The sequence below is a fragment of the Dipteris shenzhenensis genome, chromosome 8 (assembly GCF_047967505.1).
Source record: "Dipteris shenzhenensis isolate YYH24624 ecotype China chromosome 8, Dip_SZ_1.0, whole genome shotgun sequence".
Classification (NCBI taxonomy): domain Eukaryota; kingdom Viridiplantae; phylum Streptophyta; class Polypodiopsida; order Gleicheniales; family Dipteridaceae; genus Dipteris; species Dipteris shenzhenensis.
In genome coordinates, this window is record NC_141603.1 from 58,028,394 (window position 1) to 58,051,408 (window position 23,015).

Genomic DNA, 23,015 nt, shown 5'->3' on the forward strand with positions numbered 1-23,015 from the left:
AGTCTAGAGATAGCCAGCAGATAGGAGAAGTACCTTGTGGTAAGATCAGAGGACCACACCATTGGTGGGACTCTGGATCTCTCTCTTTTGTATTGTGTCCATAGCTTTGGATGGAAATATATTATTTTGGTGGTTTCTCTATCTGGTTGGTTCATTGTCTATCGATGAGTTTGCACATCTATTCTATGCACATAAGTTGAAGAAGTTTGTGATTCCACACCCCACACCACATTGTGTGAGCTCCTGGGCGTTACTATCAGTCTTCCATTGTGTGTACCAACATCAACTCTACAATCTTGATATGGAAGAAGGAGATATGGTCTACAACGACGACAAAGATGACAAGGCAATGCTGGCGAAGGATTACACTGGCAAAGGAAAGGGCAAGCCTAATAGTGGCAAGTCCAAGAAAGACGACTCTGACGACGAGGAGACTTCAAAGAGGAAGCAAAAGAAGAAGTGCTTTTACTGTGATACGCCAGGACATTTTGCAAAGGATTGCAGAAAGAAAAAGCGGATCAGAAAAACAAAAAGGAGTCCGACTCAGATTCAGAGGGAGAGGCCAAAGCAAATGTGGTAATCAAAGAGTTGTTCTTGGTGACATCACTGGGTGTTACCGAGGTCAAACATGTTGACCAAGAAATCACAGTGAGGATGTCTGACATAGAGATGTGGGTCGACGAGGAGTCAGATGCCTTTGTGAAGGCGAAGGACAGCATGGAGCGCTTGGTACCTTCCAGGTGCGTGGCTGTTGACACTAACACGAGGGTGGATTCCATGGAAGGCCCTGGGGTCTCATGGTCAGATGGATGTTGTAGTTCAGAAGGAGACAGTACAAGATTACACAGGCTCTTGGTGGGTGCCTCATTGAGGTACAAGGTTTGCTTTTAGAGCAATACAACAGTCTGGTATGTACTTGATATTTTGCATTTGAGCCTTTATAGCATGGTGTGGAGAGACTCTACTCTTCATTTTTCTCAAGAGATACGAGATTGGAAGGAATTGTCCTTCTTCAAAGGCAGAAGGGGAAGTATTGGTGCTTCTTCAAATCTCGGACGCAGATTGCTAGAAGGTGATGGACAAAGAGTATTGAAGCCAGAAGAGTACCTGCTTGAGAACTCAGCGAGAGTTCATGGTCCAAGTTATTTGGAAATATTCATTGGTTGCAGACCTTGCCAAAGGAAGGACAGGTTGAAACAGACCCTCAAAGCATGGTGCCTGGAAGACTCCAGGTTGTTCACTCATTATGAGGGGGACAACTGGAAGATCGTGACGCCTGGATTGCTCAAGGTCAAAGGCGGGAACTTGACTGAAGGAGGTGGTGCCAGGAGGTGCTACCAAAGATGGACCTGTGTACCAGGATGGTGTGCGGAAGCGGAACCAGACCTGGTGGAGCAGGAGCCACTGGATGAAAAGCTAGGAAAATATTTTGACACCGAAATGTTTTAGAGGACTACGACCAGGGGGTTACTGGAGCATCGTCATCGACGTGTTGGCATTGGGCTGAGATGTGTCGGTGAGAAAGAAAGAAAGAAAGAAAGTCTATTAAAGTCTTCGGAAGACCGATGGGTCTATGTGACTGTGAAAATCCTGATACAATGAGCTGTTGTAGTGGAGCTACTAAACGAGCGTCCATACCAATGCAAAATGCAAGAGTTCACCTCCCCATCTGTAAGCCCCAAACGAGGAGAGCATGGGGGAGGGAGACCTAGGGCAAGGTATGCCCAGAGAAAGGGGACAGCCACTGTACGGATCAGTTTGGGCTGCTGCAGGGCAGTGTACGGAAGGTGTGCAGGGTGCACCAGGGTCCGGACAAGGGCTGAACAGAGGCGGAACAGTAGCAGCATGGAGTCGCACTGTTGCAGCAGGTATTGGGCAGGTCTATGGCCTGCAAGCAGGGCTGGCAGGTGGCGGGGTAGGCAGTCCAAAGGGGCTGGGCCCTGCATGGAACAAAGGGCCAGCGAAGGGCCCTAAATAGGGCTGGATAGGCAGCTAACCAGACAACCAACTGGTCGGTTGGTTAGGGCTGCTACAGACCAGCCAGTTGGCCCAATTAGGGCTGGCTGGTTGGTTGGTTCTGGAGGGCCTTGTGCCCTATATAAGGAGGGCCTTTGTGCCCTTATAACTCATTCTCTTGAGCAGACAAAGTTGAGAAAGGGCTGCCTACCTAGGCTGATCTACAGGCAGTAAGGTAGAGAGAACTATTCTGGACAGAAAGTCTACAGACGCTCGAGGTGGAGCACGCGGGCTCGAGTCTAGAGATAGCCAGCAGATAGGAGAAGTACCTTGTGGTAAGATCAGAGGACCACACCATTTGTGGGACTCTGGATCTATCTCTTTTGTATTGTGTCCATAGCTTTGGACGGAAATATATTATTTTGGTGGTTTCTCTATGTGGTTGGTTCATTGTCTATTGATGAGTCTGCACATCTATTCTATGCACATAAGTTGAAGAAGTTTGTGATTCCACACCCCACACCACACTGTGCGAGCTCCCGGGCATTACTATCAGTCTTCCGCTGTGTGTACCCTCTGTTGGTCAATTTCTAACAATACGGCCCCTATATTCTAATACGGGGGCTCATAAGTGGCATCAGTGGTTGCTAATACCTCCTTCAAAATAGAAGTCCTATCCTATAAAAATTGATCTTTTCTATTACTAGGATCGAACTTGTGCTCCACATTACAAGGGAATATGACTTCTGTTAAAGGAGCCGTATGCAGCACATTAACCGAAAGATTAGAAATGAATTTCATGACAACATTCTCCAAAGGCAATGAGTGACTTCTTGAAACAAGCAAAAATCTAGAACACAAAGTTGAACATAATCTGAAATCTCTGGCAACCAGATCACGGGAGATGGCACTTATTTATTCCACCCAGCCGACCTCTGGTCAAGCAAGCTCAAAAGACATCATGTACGTTTTTGCCTCCTGGATGATTTCTCCAGAGCCCTCATCTCCCTAGACGAATCTAGATGCCACATGTCAAAATCTGGAAGCCCCTAGCATGCACACTTATACCCCTCTCTTGAAATAAACGTTAATTCCATTTGCCCCTTGGCAATTCACATATTTAGGCCCTTAGCCTTAGATCCATCTAGTCTGTGCCATGTCACCTTCACCAAGGACCTTGACATTAATCCCTTTAACCGTTTATATGAAATACAATAAAATATAATATAAAAGTTGGTCCTCCCAAAAGGAAAATGTCCACTGACCCTTTCGATGTCATGCTATCTCAACTAGAGCATGCTGCATAACATTATTTCCCTCTAGACCTTCACGGTCTCCCGAAGACTTTAATAAACTTTCTTTCTTTCTTTCTTCAGGCATCAGCGTCCTCGACTACTCTCCGCATTTAGTATATGGATTCCCAAGTAGTCTCAGATAGAGGTAAACCATGCCATGCAACCAACATTGTGGGTATCTTCTGATTGCGATTGTTCCTCGGTCGAGGATTCTTGTTGTTTTGTGCCTTGTATTATCCTCTCTCCTCTGAAACAAAACAACACCCTCGATTATGAGTCACGTGGGTGCAAAAACTTCTTTAAATGAGAAACATGAAACACTGGGTGCACCTTACAACTTTGTGGTAATTCGAATTTATAGGCCACCTTGCAAGATCTTTGAGAAACACTTTTTCTTCTAGATTTTCTGAAAGATCTTTTCTCATCTGCATATGCCTTAGCTCTATCCATAGCTTGGCAGATGTAAGCTCTCACAAGTGCTAGCATCTCCCGCATTCGAACAACATAGTCCATGGCACTAGGCAATTTTTAAGGTATTCCAACTGTGGTTGGATTTGCTGGTCTATAACCATAGTTCAACTCGAACGAACTCATTCCAGTAGAGGAATGTATTTTCTATCATTGTAGGCAGACTCTAATAATGATAACCACTTGTCCCATGTATGTTGTCTCAATGATAAACCTCTGGTCAAGCAAGCTCAAAAGATATCACGTACACTGTTGCCTCTTGCATGCTTTCTCTAGGGCCCTCATCTCCCCACATGAATCTAGATACCACATGTCAAAATACGGAAGCCCCTAGCATGCACCCTTTTTACCCCTCTCTTGGGATTAACATTAATTTCATTTTCCCCTTGGCAATTCACACATTTAGGTGCACATAGGTCCTCTGCCTTAGATTCATGTAGTTTGTGCCATGTCACCCTCACCAAGGACCTTGGCATTAATTCCTTTAACCGTTTATATGGAGTATATTATAACACTTTTGGTAATCTGACTGTCCAAGATGGCATGTTATTTTAACTAGAGCATAACACTTCTGGTAATTTGACTGTCCAAGATGGCATACTTTGTGCCTCTCTGGATATCGCACAGCTAGTCATACTTTACATCCATGGTTACTAAAGAATGACATGTTCAACATAGATCGTAAGTTGACTTGTCACTTTTGGATCTCTCTTTGAGTGTGTTCATGCTCCCATGATTCTCTGTGTGTCCTTGTTCTCCCTGCTCTAAGAATTGGTATCGGAGCCGATTATTTTGATTCTGCTTCGAGTCTACAATCCCTTACTTGGCTTTCAAGCTTGGTCCATCACTCAGTTGGGAGCATAGTTGCCAGGGAACCCTGTTCCGTAGCTGTGGAACGCTGGAACGGTGTTCCCTTCAAAAATGGGTATGGAACGCCTATGGAACGTCAGACTTCTGGAATGGCTACGAAATGCTAGAGAACACCTATGGAACATCTAGGGAACGTTATGCCGTTCCCCAACCTAAATCTTGTCTATCATTAGAATTTTGTCTATGTCCTAAGTTCCTCACTCCAAATTTGGAGTTGTTTATGTCCTGACATCTTGACTCCAAATTTCGCCAAAAGCAATTGTGCAGATAGTATGTTTTTTAATGAGTATGGTGATGTGGCGTTCCCTTCCTGTTCCCATCCCCTAGGATTTTGGCATTCCCGTTCCCTAGGGGGTTGGTGTTCCGTTTGCATGCACGTTCCCTAGTAACTATGGTTGGGAGGAGATTGCTAAGAGGATACTCAGTTAGCCAACCTAACTGAACCAGTTAGGATCATCACCAGTGGAAGCTTGGCTAGACATTATTTTAAAGGTCCTTTTATACTTGCGAGTTCTCTCTTGGTGTTCCCAGCTGGTCGCTCTCTTCAACCACAAGGAGACTCCTTCAAGTTGGTTGAAATCAGATATGTGGCCGTTTTTCACTGGTTGTCCATGTTTTTGAGCTTCTTGTTGCGGTCCACAAGTGTCACGGGGACATGGTGGTGATGGTAAGGTGTCCAAACTAACTGTCACTGAATTTAGGTTAGTGTACTAGGCTAGGGCCCTTAGTTAATGCCCAAAAGGTACCTATGATTTCATGTGCAATAAGTGCAACTCCTAGTGCTATTAGAGTGGTTTCAATTTCTAAGGTCATTGGTTTGGTTCAGTGGGGTAATCCTTTAAAAATTGATCCCCTAGAGATCCTACAAACTAGGGTCATTGGTTCCCAAGCATTAGGGTCATGGTGTGCCATCTGACTCCCCTAGGGGCATTAAATTCCCACGAGTGTGGCCTCTCTGCTTGCCTTGTGGCACCTAGGTGTCACCCTTGGAAGCCCCTGGAGCCTGCCCTTCCTTTCCGTGCTGTTTTGAGTCTTCACCCCTACCAGAAGTCCCTCATTCTGAAGATGGCGGATTTTTGCAGCCTCCCTCTTGTTGGCTGAAGTCGATTTTCAAGCTTTCTTCGCGACAGTTCTCCTCCCCTCGGTGCTCTCTGCTGCATTGTTCATGGACCTGGACGCCTCCATTCTGCGCTATTTCTGGAGTTTTTCTTGACTTTCTTCGCCACAAAAGTCTTCCTTTCTTGAATTTGAGCCCATATTCTTGGATGCCTCTCTTCCTACTCTTGTCTGGTGCAAGGCGCACTGAGAACTGAGGTGCTGGTGGTTTGGAATCTCCATTCTGGTGGTCGCAATCATGGTGGATCTGTTTCAGCTTGCTGAACCCTCTCTTTCTTGATCTCTTTTGGTGCTGGAAGCCACTCATAGGCAGCTCCCTCCTACCAGAGTCTGCTGTCTGCTGCTCAACCAACTTCTGGGGCTGTTCCGGGCTGAAATAGGCTCTTTCTGTTGGCTGGATTCTTATCTTCTTCTTCTGCTCTATGCTACTGTCATTCTTACTGAGATCCTGCAAGGTTGGATGCCTTGCCATTGGCCTGGAAGGGGATTGGGGCACTGGTTGTGATACTCTGTTCTTGGGGGTGCGGTGGCAAGCCTTCGGCTCAGTAATGGCTCTGATCTATGTGGATGCATTGCTTGGCATGTTGTCAGGTTGTTCTACTTGTGTTATGCATGGCTATTGAAAGGAACCAAGAGAATAGCACTGGGAGTTGGTCACTGGCACAACCACGGGTTGGCATTGTACTGGGTTGCACCTGCGGGTGAGCTCAAGAGGGGAGTCCCTTGTATTTGAGCTAACCAGTAATTAAATAAATACCACAAGGGGCGCCAAGTGTTGGGGTCAACAGGTGTCACTTTTCATGTTTTTGAGTAGGGGCATTCTAGCCTCCCTTGTCTTAAATGGCTCAATGATGCTATGCAATGAAGTTATATGCTCTGAGTTTTGTTTGTGGGCAATGGCAATGGTTCAAGTTGGCTGTATTTCAGATTTGTGAGATAATAGAGTCAGATACACTGCCCTTTGTTGGTCAAAGGCCGGTTACAACAAGCCACCTACAGCCCCATATTTTGGGGTTTTGTGAGCAGATACACTCTGTTCTGAGGTTTCCAACCTTTATCTTCGACAAATAGCTATGTGACATACCCAACTATATGATAATGGACACACCAACATGGAGAGCTTGTTCTTCGAGCTCATGGGAACAAAGCGACCTGGTTTTTGCTACTGTGGGCTGCAGCAGTAGTCACTTATCTTCTATAGTGAAAAACGACCTGTTTGCTGCAGATTTGAAATCCTGGACTATTCTGACCTGTTTTCAGCCCTTTCCCAAAAACGATCATCAACAGGCTTCCATTATTCTAGAGGAATGATCTATTTGCTGCCCATCATCTTCTTCTAGCTCATGGGTACAAAACGAGCTGTTTTTTCACTGTTTGAGCTGCAGCAGAGGTCTTCCTTGCTCAAGAGTGACCCACAACCTTCTTTTTAGGTGCTTGGGGCTGCTACTGAGGTCCCCATGCTTTGTGAGATCTGGGCATTTGCTGATTTGGGGATGCATAACAAAAACGGCTGGCTGCATCACTGTTTGGGGCTGCTCTTGCTTCATTTCCAGCTCCATCTTGAATTACCAACTTGTTTTTGGAGAAGCAGCTGCTCCAACAATTGCTGACTTTAATGCCTAACTTGTTTTTGGCCTATAACATTTGCCAAAGCACTTGACGTTAATTTCTGGGAGTTCGTGGCACTGCATTCTCAATCCCTTAATCTATTCTGCTGCATTGTTGGCCACCGAACAGTGGGTTTTTTAATTTTCCGGTACTTGCACTCATTTTGGGGACTCAGTCAGTGATTGGGCAGTCAATATTTGAAAGTTTTTGCTGGGCACTTTGCAAGTGGTTTTGCAGTCAGTGTTTGGGCAAGAGACTTTGCAGGCAGTTGCATCTCTTCAGTGTGGGAATGGCAAGAAGTGATGTTTTTGGTATGCTTGCAACTGAGGATAATCTTGATGGGACCAACTACCCAGCACATGACAATGGAAGCATCGGTTCTCCTAGGCATAGAGTGCTCGTGTCGCTGTATCCAAGTACCCACCATACCCATTGCTATCCTTTGCCATCCAGCTCTTCTTCTGCTGCCCATTCCCACCATCACTTGGTGTGGAATCATGGAACTTCTTACTGTCGACCTGCTTGTATCCTTTCCTTGACCCTTGTGCATGAGCTCAAAATTCTGAGCAAGCTCATATGCACACTCATAATCTCGTGGCCTGAAACTTCTGACATACCACTGGATGTGTGTACGCAGCCCATGGAGAAATTTGCTCAGCTTCTAACCGTCCTCCAACTGCAACTGTATAAACACCTAAGTGAACTTATTGGCATAATGATTCACCGTCTTGGTGTCTCCGTGGCATAGCTCGTAGAACTGACTTTGGAGCCTATCCAGGTACTGCGGTGGCAGGAACCGTGATCGAAGATCTTTCACGAATTGTGTCCAGCTGTAGAGAGGTGTCTCCTCGTTTGCATCATAGTGGTCCTTTTGCCACTTGAGCCACTAGGTGACCGCCTCCTTTGTGAGGTGCATGGATGCTAGGATGCACCGCTCGTCCTTCGTAGGCATCACTGAAAAATAACTTTTGAACTGATTGAGCCACGAAGTCAACACTAAAGGTTCTTGCTTACCATCGTACTGTGTGAAGTTGAGCTTCCCCAGAAAAGAAGGTTTGGTTTGAAGCAAAAGCGAGTGGAGGAGAGCAAGACCAAGACCACAAGAGTGGTGGGTGTGAATCAAGAAGCGAGGGCACACCACAACCCTCAAGAATATATTAGGATAGACACTTGGGTGGAACTGGCTCGGAGTGAAGAAGCGAAAGCGAGTGGAGGAGAGCAAGACCAAGATGGTGGGTGTGAATCAAGAAGCGAGGGCACACCACAACTCTCAAGAATATATTAGGATAGACACTTGGGTGGAACTGGTTCGGAGTGAACCGTGTTCACACTGTAACCTGTAACAAAAAAGTGTACATGAGGTGGCACAGGGCCTTAACCCCAACAACCTCCCACCTAAAGGCAATGTGCCTCAAAAAATCAGAAATTATAGCAAGTACATATAGAATGTACAAGGCCAAAACATGAGATATGGCCTATCCAACGCCCATCAGTGCCCTGCAATGTGCAAACCGCTCTGCTGGCAAGATCTTGCTGAAAAGATCCACAGGGTTATCATCAGTATGGATTTTAGTGGTACTTAACATCAATATGCTTGGTCTTCTGATGAAAGACCGGATTCTTTGCCAACATAATAGCACTCTGGCTATCACAATGCAAAGAAGGAATATCCCCTGAAAAACCCAAGTCTCCCACCAGACGTGAAAGCCATATGGCCTCCTTGCAAGCCTCAGTGGCTGCAATATACTCTGCCTCCGTGGTAGACAATGCTGTGCATCTCTGTAACCAGGATATCCATGAAATAGCACCACCTGTGAAAGTAAACACGTAGCCCGTGGTGGACTTACGGTTGTCTGCATGCCCTGCATAATCTGAATCTGTGTATCCATGCACTTTTGCATCTTGCTTGCCAAAACATATGCACACATCTTGAGACCCCTTAAGGTATCTCAATATACCCTTAATTGCCTCCCAATGCCTCTTACCGGGGTTAGCCATATATCTACTGACCACTCCCACTGCAAAAGCAATATCTGGTCTAGTAGCAACCATGGCATACATTAGACTGTCACATCCAGAAGCATAAGGAACCTTGGCCATCTGAGCCCTTTCATCATTTGACTGAGGGCTGTCCTTTTGGCTGAGTTTCAAATATGGTAGCAAGGGTGTGCTCAAAGCCTTCCCCTTATCCATATTGAACCTCTCCAGGACTTTGCCAATGTACTCTTTTTGAGAAACTCCGCCTAACCCAACCATCTTGATTAGGTGGCTGATCTGCTTGCTGTTCCTGCATATTTTGGGGCTGTATAGCCTGCTCTGGAAGCACATCTTGCTGAATCTCAGGCTGCATTTGTGGCTCTTCCTGTGGAGGATAATATGGAGCATTAAAAGCCGGAGGTGGCTGCTGATTTTGACCATTTTGGACAGCATTTTGATTGGCATTTTGTGGTTGTCCTGGAGGTCCTTCCTCCTCAAAAATGACTCTTCTCACTCCAATGGTATTGATAGGCTGTTTTTGCATCCTATCTTCTCGAGAAATCACATCATTGCTCCTCACAATCTTGTGAGATTCAGGGTCCCACAACCTGTAACCCATCTCTCCATTGTCACCATACCCAAGAAAGATACACTTGCGTGAATTTGGGTCTAATTTGCTGTGTATTTCCCTTTTGACATGCATAAAGGCCTGGCAGCCAAACACCCTGAGATGTTTGTAAGAGGGTGGCTTTCTTGACCACACCTCCTCAGGTACCTTCAAATTCAAGGCCCTGTTGGGTGACCTATTGATGAGATGTACTGCTGTCTTAACAGCTTCTGCCCAAAAACCATGGGTCAATCCTGCTTGTGAGAGCATGCTAAGAGTCCTCTCTTGAATGGTCCTATTTGCCCTTTCAGCCACACCATTTTGTGGAGGATTGTAGGGAGCGGGCAACTCCCTCTTTATCCCCTTCTCATCACAAAATGTAGTAAATTCCCCTGAGAGGTATTCCCCTCCATTATCAGACCTGAGGCATTTAAGCTTCTTTCCTGTCTGATTCTCAACAAGTGCCAACCAAGTCTTGAAGACTTTGAACACATCACTCTTATGCTTAATGGGATAGACCCATATCTTCCTGGATGCATCATCAATAAAAGTGACAAAATACATGGCACCGCCCAAAGAAAGGTTGGGCATTTCACATACATCTGTATGTACCAAAGTTAGGACTTCTTGCTTAACATTTCCAGCCTTTTTATGGGCTGATTGCTTATGTTTGCCATAAAATACAATGATCACATGCTGAAAAATCAGAAAAATTAAGTCTCGGCAAGTAACCCAAAGAAGACAATACTTTCATTCCTTTCTGGATTATATGGCCCAACCGGCTATGCCACAATGAAGTGTGTGGCTGCTCGGTCACATGGATTACATTAGCATCAACACCCTCAACATACAATGGATACAAGGTGCCTGATTTGCAGCCCTTGGCCACAACCATATTTCCCTTAAGCACCTTCCACATAGAATGACCAAATTGGGTGAGATACCCTGCATCATCAAGCTGCCCAGTGGATATCAAGCTCTTCCTGAGCTGTGGCACATGTCTCACATTGTGCAATACAAATTCAGAACCATTTGGGAATTTTAGATGCACATCCCCAATGCCAACAACGTCACAGGCATAATCATTCCCAAGTTTCACACATCCTTTCTTCCCTGCATCATATGAAGCAAACCACTGCTCATGAGGAGTAACATGATAGGATGCACCTGAGTCTAATAGCCAATCCTGTGCATACGAGCCATCATTGGCTACAAGAAAAGAACTATCACCAGAGGAGGCAACAAGTATGACATCGTCATTATCTTCATCACTGCTAATCACTACATTGAGCTCCTCAAGTTTAGCCTTGCCCTTGGTGTCTTTGGCATCTCTTTTCGCATCTTTGTCCTCTTCTTTTCTTTCCTTATCCTTGCCTTTGTTTTTCAGCTGAAAACAGTCCCTTTTAATATGCCCCTTCTTATGGCAGTGGTGGCATTCAAGGTCCTTCCTAGGACGGGACTGACTGCAAGATCTCCCTTTATTTTGGTTTTCCCCTCGCTGCCTATCTTTGCCCACAGCCAATGCACTTGCATTCTTATTTTCACTGCTATTCTTACGCCTCACCTCTTCCTGCAGAAGAGCGCTTTCCACATCTTGGCATGACAATCTTGTGAAGGCAGGGGCTGAATTGCTTATGGCTGTAGCAAAAGTATCCCAACTGTCAGGGAGGGTACTCAAGAGAAAAATGGCATTCACCTCATCATCAAAATTCATTTTCTGATTTGTGAGTTGGCTGAATATAGAGTGAAACTCATTGAGGTGAAATGAGAGGGCTGTCCCCTCTTTCATGCTTAGTTTCATGAGCCTCTTCAACCAAAACACTTTACTAGCTGCACTCTGACTCTCGAAAAGGGACTCAAGTTTTTTCCATATGCTGTAAGCGGTGGCTTCATTCTCTACATTGAAGTAGATCTTCTTAGAGATGGTCAAAAGAATGGTACTCTTGGCCTTCTCATTCATGGTTTCCCACTGAAGGTCACTAACTTCATCGGGCTTGATCCCTTTATACTTGATAGGCATATTTTGATCTTTCTAGACCAACACATTGTATATTTGCTTCTTCCAATAAGAGAAATTTGCATTCCCCTCCAACTTCTCGATGTTCCAATAGTTGCCTTCGTTGCTTGAAGACATGATGATAAGCCCAAATAGAAGCAAATAAATACACGTAAGGCACAAAAAGCCTCAAAGTCACGTGCTGTGACTAAATGCAATGTTGTCCACTCTCCAAAACTGTAAAAAAAAACAGTAAAAGAAAAAACTCTAAAAGTCCCCAAATCTCTTCCAAAATTGGCCTGCACTTGTACAAAAACTGTCACAAAGGTCCCTGAGCCTTGACAAGTGACCAAATGTCACTGTAGAATGAATGATCAAGTGACACAAATATCCCAGATTGTTTAGCAGGTGTTTGGGCAAACTCTCCCACCTCAAATAGGCATATGAACACTGTCACAAGGCTAAACTCAGAACTGAACTGAGTTTTCACACTCTCCAAGAGTGTACAAATGCGCTGTCCACAACAAGAAGCATTTATCCAAAACTAACCTGATTGCAAAATCTCCTCTTTTGTCAATGCATTTGACACATAGACATGTGAATCCCTTTCCAAAACTGTCTACAACAACCAATGACACCAATTTGAGCGAAAGCCCCTTGTTTTGGCGTCTATTGAAGAGAAATTTCGTCGAATAGGCATCCACAAGTGCGTACAAGCACTCTAGTGTCAAAAGCCCCAAATTTCTTGCATGCAATTTCTGCAATTTCCGAGAATGCACCACGATGTGACCAAATCCTCAAATTTCTGCCCAATGTGACCAAATGTCACACAATCCAACTTCCCACTTGACAAATGTCAAGTGTACCTGCGAACCACGTCTTAAATACCTCGAAGAAGGATGTTCCCACGCACGAGATTAGCGAGGTCACGACCCACAAAGGGCGTAGAACAATAGCGGAATGCGACCCAACGAAAAAAAAAGAACGCATAGGGCAATCAAAATAAAACGCGTCCGTATCAGAACTTCCTCGTCGTGCACGTTGTACGGAACGTACAGACCTTGACGTTGTAGCGTCCGAAATCAGAACTTCCTCGTCGTGCACGTTGTACGGAGGAACGTACGGACCTTGACGTTATACGGGCCTTGACGCTGTGCGGAGGAAGCCACCAGTCTGATACAGGAAGCAAACGGGGAACTTTTGGGCTGAGGGTGAGGACGCAGGATAGAGATGATGAGTCAAAGCTCTGATACCAGTTGAAGCGAAAGCGAGTGGAGGAGAGCAAGACCAAGACCACAAGAGTGGTGGGTGTGAATCAAGAAGCGAGGGCACACCACAACCCTCAAGAATATATTAGGATAGACACTTGGGTGGAACTGGTTCGGAGTGAATCGTGTTCACACTGTAACCTGTAACAAAAAAGTGTACATGAGGTGGCACAGGGCCTTAACCCCAACATGGTTGGAGGTGGAAGTCTCTCCTTTTCTCCCCCCCTCTAGTCGAAGTAGAGAAATGAGAAGTTGCCGATCCCGTTCGTCCTTCTCTTCTCGACCAGTATGTTCTCGGAGCTCCTTGGCCTCTTGAGCCTCGCGGTCTTGGAGTTCCTGGGCTTCTCGAGCCTCTCGATCGCGTTCTTCTTTTGCTTCTCGAGCTTCCCGATTGTGTTCTTCTTTTGCCTCCCGAGCTAGCCTTTCACGGTCTCTGGCGGCCTGCTCACGATCTTCCCGCATCTCTTGAAGTTGGGTCATGTGGGTGAAGAGAGCCTCGGACTGTTGCTGTTGCATTTGCATCATAGCCTGCAACATGGTTGTCATGGCAGACATGGAAGTGTCTGCAGGGTTCTATGGTGGGGGGGGTGGTGGTGGTGGTTGAGGCACTGAACCCTCACCCCCCTCGGTGTTGGATTGCTCTCACTAGTGCTCATGGTGTCCTTGCTGGATCTTGTCTGGACCATAAAACAATAGAGTTGCCCCTAAATTGACCCTCCCTATAAAACTGAAGCTCTGATACCAATGTAGTGGGAGATAGACTATCCTCACTCTCTCTCTTGCTCAATACTAACTGTAACTGCAAGATGATGCACTCAATACACAGTGAGCTGTGGATGTGAGTAAGAGAATCAGAGGGAGAGAATGTAGTGGATCTTCGAAGAGAAAATAGATACAACTAAATAATGAATGCCCAAAGGGCTGAATACAATTGTATGAAGGCGATGAAACCTTCACTGCAAAACTAGAAAGCTAGACTACCTATAGGAGGTGAATCCTCACTAGATCCGTAAAGAGGTTGAGGCTACCCTGCTGGTCTGCTGCGGGGAGGCCTAACTCTACTGCTTTGAAGGCTTGAAGGCCTGAGGAGTGGATGAAGAATGAGGGTCAAAGGTTGCTCTTTTATAGGCTGATAGGTCAGCCTGGCCGACTTGGTCAATGTCGATTGTTGACCTTGGTCAATTGGTCAACGTCGATCGTTGACTAGGTTAGTAAAAGTCAATGTCGACCAAAAAGTCAGTGCGTTGACTTTTGATAAAAAGTAAATTGTGTTTTTTGACCTACGGTGATGTGGTGTTGATTTCCTGTTGACTGTGTCTTGATTGCTGATTGTTTAGGGTTGCCTGAATGGCTGTACGGATGCCTACGCGGCCGTTGACTTGGCTGCCTGGGTTGGCACTAGCTAGCATGGCCTCAGGCGTGTGAATGCTCGTGACAAATGGAGTTCAAACAAATGGGTTGCACCCCTAATATTGCCTTAAAAAATTCAATTTACTAGATTGTAGATCTTGTAACTGCTTGCACTACCTCGTCCTTGTACTTAGATTCTAGATCTTGTAATTGCTTCCACTACTCAGATTCCTTGTACTCAGATTCTAGATCTTGTAACTGCTTCCACTACCTCGTCCTTAGAGTCGCTAATGGGTGTGCCATCTAGGGTGCAATGGAAATAGCTTTTTCTACTTGAGTTATCGTAGCTCACCACGACCTTCTATTTGGATGAGATGTGGAGTAGATGGACCTATCTAAGGGTACTTAATGGGAAATGGAGTGCAACCAAATGGGTTGCACTCCTAATTTTGCCAAAAAAAATTCACTTTACCATAGCCATGCAGGAAACCCTAACTCTAAAACAGATCCCAAAAAAACCTCACACATACACCTTGCTCCTACACCACACACACACACACACACACACACACACACACACACACACACACACCTCCTTACCAGTAGATGGACCTACCCATATACCTAATTTCATGCTAATTCTAACTTAGCCACCAATCACTAACACACATGCACACACTTATTATCATTCAATGTGACTCGCTTAGTTTCTTGAGGAAGCTAATATATCTTTTACCACGCTGGCCTACACATAAATACCAGTCACGTGTGCTCTCCTATCCACTAACTCTAGGAAGCATGATCGACCAACATCTAGTAGCTTGGTCATCCTAGCATAACCGAAACAATCCGAATGTTTCTTGCCCTCCATGCTAGCCTGGTGCACATTTGAAGTGCATGCCATTGGTGGAAGGCCATTTACCAAACCTATCTATTGCATTTATGAAAGAGTGCTTCAACTGATATGTCCAAAACTGTCATGCCACAAGTTGGAGTTTCTTGTGTGACCCTAGATGAAAAAGATTTGATCTTATACTTTCCTCCTTGTGCCCATCACTTGTGTGACAATCTTACATGTATCTTCTGGCCTAATCATGGTTGTCTAATTCCACCTTCATTTTGTGCTTCGTCAAAGCAGTAATTAAAAGAAAGGTCCTTTTAAAGGTTTGATGCATAAAGGATTTTAGAGTATCTTTTCCACACAGTGGTTAGTGGTGATTGGAACATTGCTAATCCCTTTGATTGAACACTTTTTACTGTCTTTCACCATCATGAATTAATCCATTGGACGCCCATCACTTGTGTGACAATCTTACATGTATCTTCTTGCCTAATCATGGTTGTCTAATTCCACCTTCATTTTGTGCTTCGTCAAAGCAGTAATTAAAAGAAAGGTCCTTTTAAAGGTTTGATGCATAAAGGATTTTAGAGTATCTTTTCCACACAGTGGTTAGTGGTGATTGGAACATTGCTAATCCCTTTGATTGAACACTTTTTACTGTCTTTCACCATCATGAATTAATCCATTGGACTATGGCTACTGCGTTGGTGTGCATCTTCTGACTAATTAACGCCAATTGGCCTTAGAAAATCTTGACCTCTGTAGTGTGGTCGCTTTCCTTCTTCCTTATTGTCTAAAAATGTGGGGGATATTCAAGCAACCACCATTTTATGGTTGGATGTTAGTGATGGGATATCTCAAGGTGTATGCCCCAGGCACACCTTGGTTTATATGTGTGTGTGCTAGAGGCACAGTTAGGTGCCCATAAGCACTGTTAGGTGGTGGTACAAGCCACATAGGATGATTGAGAGAATCTAGGAGCAGATTGAGGAGATGATTGTGGAGCTCAGAGGTCATCAGTGATGTTAGTGATCATGTAAGAGGTGCCTACTTAAGGACCTCACCTTTCTTCATTCCATAAGCAAGAATTCCTAGTTTGTGTTCACTCCATGCTTTCCTTTCAGTTCCCCAACATGGTATTAGAGCCATTTGATCCTCCTTGAGCCCATTTGTGCCACATTATCTTCTTCTTCTCCATCTTCTTCATCTTCACCATTTCTTCCCGTTCTTCCCAAATCTTGCTAGAGCTTGTTCTCCCTCGTTTCTTCGCCAATCTCCAAGCCCTTCTGGCTGGAGATACCTCTCGTATGGGCGAACCTTCACCTGCAAGGAATTGAAGAAACAACTGTGCTGGTGGTCGCCATTCCATGAAGATCCTCGAAACTGTCTTCTGCATTTTCTCTGTGTCTGCTCCACCTTTCTCTAATTCCTTTCAGGGGAAGCTTCTCCATACCTTGGGCTATCTTGTGTTGAAATTTGAGCAGCAATGGCTGCATATTCAAGGAGAAAACAAGGAAAAACTAGTCGACTTTGAAGCAGCTAGACGTGACGTGGAATTGCGCCTCTCCTCCTCAGTGGATCTTCTCTGATATATGAGCTTTCTTTTGCTTCAGAAAGCCCTGTTTTCTTTGCTTTGAAGAGTGAGATACAAGCCCTCCAAGTTCAGGCCTCTGTTTTGGACAGTTTTGACAAGGTTGTGAGTGTGATGCTACATTAGATGCTACTTTAGTATTTCTGAGGTTTTAAAGTTTTGAAAAGCATCAGTACAACTGTGGCTACAACTTTCTTTTAAGTTGCTATAGCTGGATTTGCTTGGAATACTTTCATTTAGTCACCTCTATGAAGCATGCAAGTGAAAACATCATTGATTTGTAGTATGGATTTTGGTCGCAAGCCTTTGCTACTCTAAATGCTTGTATTTTGAAGCTCTTCAACTCTTTCTAGTCTTGTAAGAGAGTAGACACTGCCCATTCTGGGTTAGACCCTCTCATGGCTACCATCTTGAATATGGATAAGTTCAATGGTAAGGCCTTTCACACATGGCAGATGAAGGTTAAATTTGCATTGATGAGGGAAAACCTCTGGGGGCTTGTCAAACCGGCTTTAACTTCTTCTTCAACAGCCTCCAATGCTGGAGAATCCTAAACTCCGACACACCCGGCAAGAGATCCTGCTAGAGAGGAGAAAGCCTATGGCATCATTGCTCTTGGCTTAAGAGATGACTATATTCATCACATCTCTGACTTAGAGTCTCCTTCAGAAGCTTGGCATAAGCTTGACATTATTTTTGGTGCTAGGTCTCACATCTTAAAATTGTCACTTAAGATTGCTTTCTTTGAATTGAAGATGGTTAGTGACACTCCTTTGGCTACCCATGTCAATTACATGCGGAGTCTCATGACTCAACTTGCTTCTATCAACTCTCTTATCACTATAGATGATGCAATGGCAGTGTTGCTCAAGAGTATGCCTGAAGATTATGATCATGTTGTTACCACTTTGAAAAATCTTCCTAATCCTAATCTTGATGGTCTTATCTTTGCTCTTCAAGAAGAAGGAAGGCACATGGAACTCCGGAAAGGCAATGACACAGCCTATGTCATAAAAATCCAGAAGGGCAAGTTTTTACCTTGCAATCAATGTGGGAAGACTAATCACCTCTCAAGAGACTGCTTCAAGATCAATCCATGCAAACACTGTGGCGAAAACAATCATCATGAAAAGTTTTGTAGAGCAAAAAAGGAAGCAACTTCAAAGTCAGAAACTGCCAATCTACTTTCAGTTGATGTGCCTCCACAAGATGAGACATCCTATGAAGATTATGCTTTTTGAATCATCTCCATGTATGCTCCAGATCTCTCTTTTTGTTGAGTCAAGGTACTCAGCCTGGATAGTCCTCCAAAATGAATGAAATAAACTATTGTGTGTTTTGTAAACACCTCTGGACACCATATGATGTAGGCCATGTGTATGTGTTTTTGCTCCATGGTACCTCCTGCAGACATTGTGTGCATGTACATGTAGGGGAGATAACCATTGGAAGGTCTTTTGTATTCCTTTTTGTTTACTCCACACCCTTGGGAACCCCTTGCTAGCATGAGAACCCAGCCATAGATTTATCCTTGACCACCATGAGATGGCATGAGAAACTATGAGACTAGATGTATCCTTGACATAGCCTGAGGCATTCCTTTGAGGGGGGGTATGATGGGATATCTCAAGGTGTATGCCCCAGGCACAACTTGGTTTCTATGTGTGTGCTAGAGGCACAGTTAGGTGCCCATAAGCACTGTTAGGTGGTGGTAGAAGCCACATAGGATGATTGAGAGAATTTAGGAGCAGATTGAGGAGATGATTGTGGAGCTCAGAGGTCATCAGTGATGTTAGTAATCATGTAAGAGGTGCCTACTTAAGGACCTCACCTTTCTTCATTCCATAAGCAAGAATTCTTAGTTTGTGTTCACTCCATGCTTTCCTTTCAGTTTCCCAACAGTTAGAAGTCGAGTCGTTAGGTGAGCCTAGGTCAGCTTGGATTAGGCATCAATGATACCACATAGTAGGGCCCACCCCAAGTCTGCCCAAGGGCCCTATGGTTGGCTAGGGTGGAGCTTCGAATAGCCCTCCCAAACACACAGGCACGTGCGCACACACGCGCGCGTGCATGCACGTACACATGCACGCTTGCACAGGGGTTGCACCTTGTCTCCTTATTCCCTCTATCATGAAGGTAGAGTTGTGTGACTACTAGCCTTTAGTTTGGAGAGTGTGGCTCGAGAAGCACATCCTCCACTTATATGTCCTCGTATTGACTGTGTCTCTGGTAGCTCTTTGCAACTATCCCTTCATTGTGTCTTCAAGTTTATGTAATATAACAATGGTGAATCTCACATGTTGTCCTACAAAGGTTGTGTGTTCTTGGCATGATCATATTGTACAATATCATTTTTTTAAATATAGATTTTTCCATGCTCAGCCTTTGTACTACTTTATGCCATGTTCTTGTATTGTGATACTTGTTTCTCTTTACAAGTTGAGAACTCACTAGGTAGATTCACCATGCTAGATCGACATGAAAGAGAGGGCTTGATAAATTCAAACATTGCAAATACAAGAAAAGGTAAAATCTTATAATGTCAACTAATGTCTTTGTCATGATTTAAGAAATCTTTTCTTGGATAGTTAAGAGAAGCAATGATATATATATATATATTTGTACTTGTCGACAGGCTTTGTCTATAAGCCAAAGGTCAGAGGCTGTGGATATAGGTACACTTTCTCTAGCAATTCGTCAGCAAGATGCTAAGATAAAGGCACTGGAGCAAGAAACTGGTAGGCTTCGACAGGATCTCAAAGTGGCTAGTACATCGGCAGAGGTCCTACAATTGCGACATCAATTGCAGAGTTTACAGAAGAATGAAATCTAGGATCATTTTGTGGGATACCAAAAAGACGTACACAAGTGAAATTTTCCTTTATTACTCGCATATGTGGTGTAATATAGTCACAGCTTCAAATCTCTCAAGCAAACTCCCTTTTCACTTTTCTACAATAATGATGTGTAATAATGCATAAGGATGGCTCGTTTTTTAGGCACAACCTTGTGTGTTAATAGGAGTTTCATGTGGAAACTAAGGATGTGTTCTTATACGTTTTTTGATCCATCCTCCCTGCTTAACTCTAGTTTGGTTAAAGATGGCTTGAGTGGACTGGGATTATTTGTGTGATTCTTTGACATAGCTGAAAAAATGAAAATTTAAGTCCTCGTTTCAAACATGAAACAAAGGTCTTTAGAAATAGAACAATCCATATCTTGAACTTAGTGTGATTGGGTCTTTAGGTCATCAAATTTAATTATTTGGAAATGCATTTAGGTTCTTTAAAAAATTTGTAAACCAACAATTGAATAGGCAAATAAGTTGTTAAGATTTGGCATTTTCCATATGCTTTTATATGAAGGTATATTGAGATTACCCATGATGCAACACTGTAGTGTTATAGTTATGTTGACATATTTTGCAAAAATTCAAGAAGCCGTTGCAAAAGTGATCTTGGTTAGGGAAAGAAAAGATCACCATGTTCACAAGATGGCACACCAAATTTGGCCTAGGATAACATTTATATGCAAAGAATAGATTCACAAAAGTCTTCGATAAGTAAAATCCCATGATTTTTGTTGTGCCATATGGCACAAATTGGATGTCTATCATTTTGTTATGGTCATGGTCCTAGTACCTCAACCAAATAATCAACTTTTTGGGTGAGAAGCGAGTGTAGTGCAGAAAATGATAAAGCACATGCTCAATAGTTGATCAACCTTCTTGAATGATTCATCAACCAATAAGATAGCGATTGCAATGGCTCTCCACTTTATGTTCATAGTGTGGCCCTCTACTCGACACAAAAACAGAAGTATGGGTATCTCTTGGCAAAGTTGCAAAGCAATTTTCTCCAATCCAAAGTATGGTAATTTGTCTAAGCTTGTCACGAGACTTGAATTTTTCTCCAAACCCCTAAGACACATGACTATATTCTTATCATCAAGATGGATGCAAGACATGAGAATTTGGCTCACAAAATGAGGTGTAGAAAACTACTTTAACATGTCAATAGTGGATTTAAGTGAGATTGACTTCCATAATGCATGTTTTGAACGTCTTCATAATAAGTGGATTTTGAAGGTCTTCATAATAAGATTACATATCCAAATTCGAATAGTATGTTGAGCACATGAATCTTGAGTATTGGAGTTCATATCCTACATGCAATCTCAAAGGGCAAATGCATACCAAGAGACCTATGCGACAATGTGCAAGATAGGCAATCATCCTTATGAGGACTACATCACATTGAGGATAGAATATGGGGGATGGATGGGCATTGAAGTAATGAAAAGGACTTGCACCCTATGTGATTTAAATATGCCTAAAATTTAAGAATTCTTGGCTTGTATGCTTGAATTACACACATATAATGGTTGATTTCAGAGAGCTTCTTCAAGAATGTAGCCGTCTACAATATGTCTTAGCCAAGGTCAACACCTCACATGCAGCTTTATGCATTTATATTGCATGGATCCCAAAGCACAGAGATTAGCTAATAACTAACACCCCCTAACAAGGGACATCTAGTTATATCATGTTCTTTTTCATCCCATGTGTCATTTTGACCCCCCATGGACATTAATGTGATCTCTCTCTCTCTCTCTCACAATGTGTGTATAGTCATCTACAACACGTTGCAACATCTCACATGCAGCTTTAGGCATTTATTTTGCATAGATCCTAGAGTACAAAGATTAGCTAATAACTATACAAAGAAGAAACCAATCTACGATTCCAAAGACAATGAAACATTGACAAGCCATAGTACATCAAAAAAAGGCCAAAATAGTTTTTCACATACGACTCAAGAAAACAATGCCTACTCAAAAGTACTTCCTTATTATTATACATTGCCTTAGATTACTCAAGAAAACAATGCCTACTCAAAAGTACTTCTCTCCCTTGGATTGTCCAAGGGTATGTGCTTTCACTAGGGTTCCCCCATTCTACTTCACCATTTCTTGGATGTTTTTTGATTGTAGCCCTTTAAATTGCGAGGATGCAATGAGCTTCTAGCCGAAATTCATAATTGTAGACTGTAGTCCTAGCCCAAAATATCCCATAATTTCTTGGAGTGCTTTAAACTAATGCTTCTTCTCATCTATAAAGAGTGGAAGTGCCTAATGGCTAATTTGAAGAGGTTGATGGCTTGGGAACTATTTATCTAAAGAACAAGATGATATTTCTATGCACTAGTTAAATGTCAAATGTTGAGATTTAAAGCATGTGATAATGTATAGGTATTGATGGAACTTATGGTGAAAGCTTTGAGATTTCAAATCTACTAATCTTGTGTTGGGTGTATCCAAGTTAATTTGAGTGTAAATGCCTCACACTCTTGGTGGGGAAGCATTTTATAGTACCCAAAAGTTAGCCCAAGCTTCATTTCATTCTTTGGTATACATTTGAAACAAAAATAGGGGATTTTGGGCATGGGAGCAGAGGAGGATATGAGCACCCTAGACACATGGTACAATATCCCCATTCACAGTGCTAATACAACTCATCTAGCTATTGCTCTCTAATGTTTTCATATGTTAGAAAAGGTCATTTACTTTCTTCATTGGGCATGATGATTTTTAAGTACACTGTCCATGAGTACAGGAGTTGGAGGCTAGGCCCCCACACTCATAGGCACCTGCAAAAGAGAAATGCAATGAGCAAGGTACAACAACTCTAAGGATAGTTTGCAACCAAAATTCCACAAGACTTTAGCCAATTTCAAATCTCTTTAATGGAAAGTCCACTGATGCCATCTTTTAGATCAATTGGATGGAAAATCTCTCCCACTCCCCATTGGAAAATTGGGCATCATCGGATCTAAAAACTTGTATCCTATGAAGTTGGTTTTTTCTCTTCCTCTCTATCATCTTGCATCTTCTTTTGCAAACTACTTTACATAGAGCTTTGAGGGTAATCAGATCTCCATAGCACTAAAGGATCAGCCCAAAACTGTTTTCATAACATAGTGCAATGCATATGCCACTAAAGTCATGCCATTTGGTTTGTGTAATGCTCCATTTACCTTTCAGAGATTCATGGTTGAATCTTTCTAGGATTAT

The 23,015-nt window shown here is 43.4% G+C and overlaps 1 protein-coding gene across 4 annotated transcripts in view; it reads left to right on the top strand.

The window, feature by feature from the left end:
- The window catches only part of LOC147899741 (TRAF-like superfamily protein), a 35,473-nt gene extending 15,402 nt beyond the window's left edge, over positions 1–20,071 (top strand). The window contains exons 2-3 of one of the 4 annotated variants that reach the window (XR_015541418.1): positions 19,398–19,469; positions 19,579–19,595. Coding sequence is in view for 3 of the 4 variants with exons in the window: in XM_087378161.1 (XP_087234287.1) it covers positions 19,579–19,776 (198 nt within the window). In the remaining variant the exon portion in view is untranslated. Of the gene's footprint in view, positions 1–19,382; positions 19,470–19,578 lie in introns of those variants that run through there. The other 3 variants (XM_087378162.1, XM_087378161.1, XM_087378163.1) reach the window with 3 other exon arrangements.
- The last annotated feature ends 2,944 nt before the right edge of the window (positions 20,072–23,015 follow it).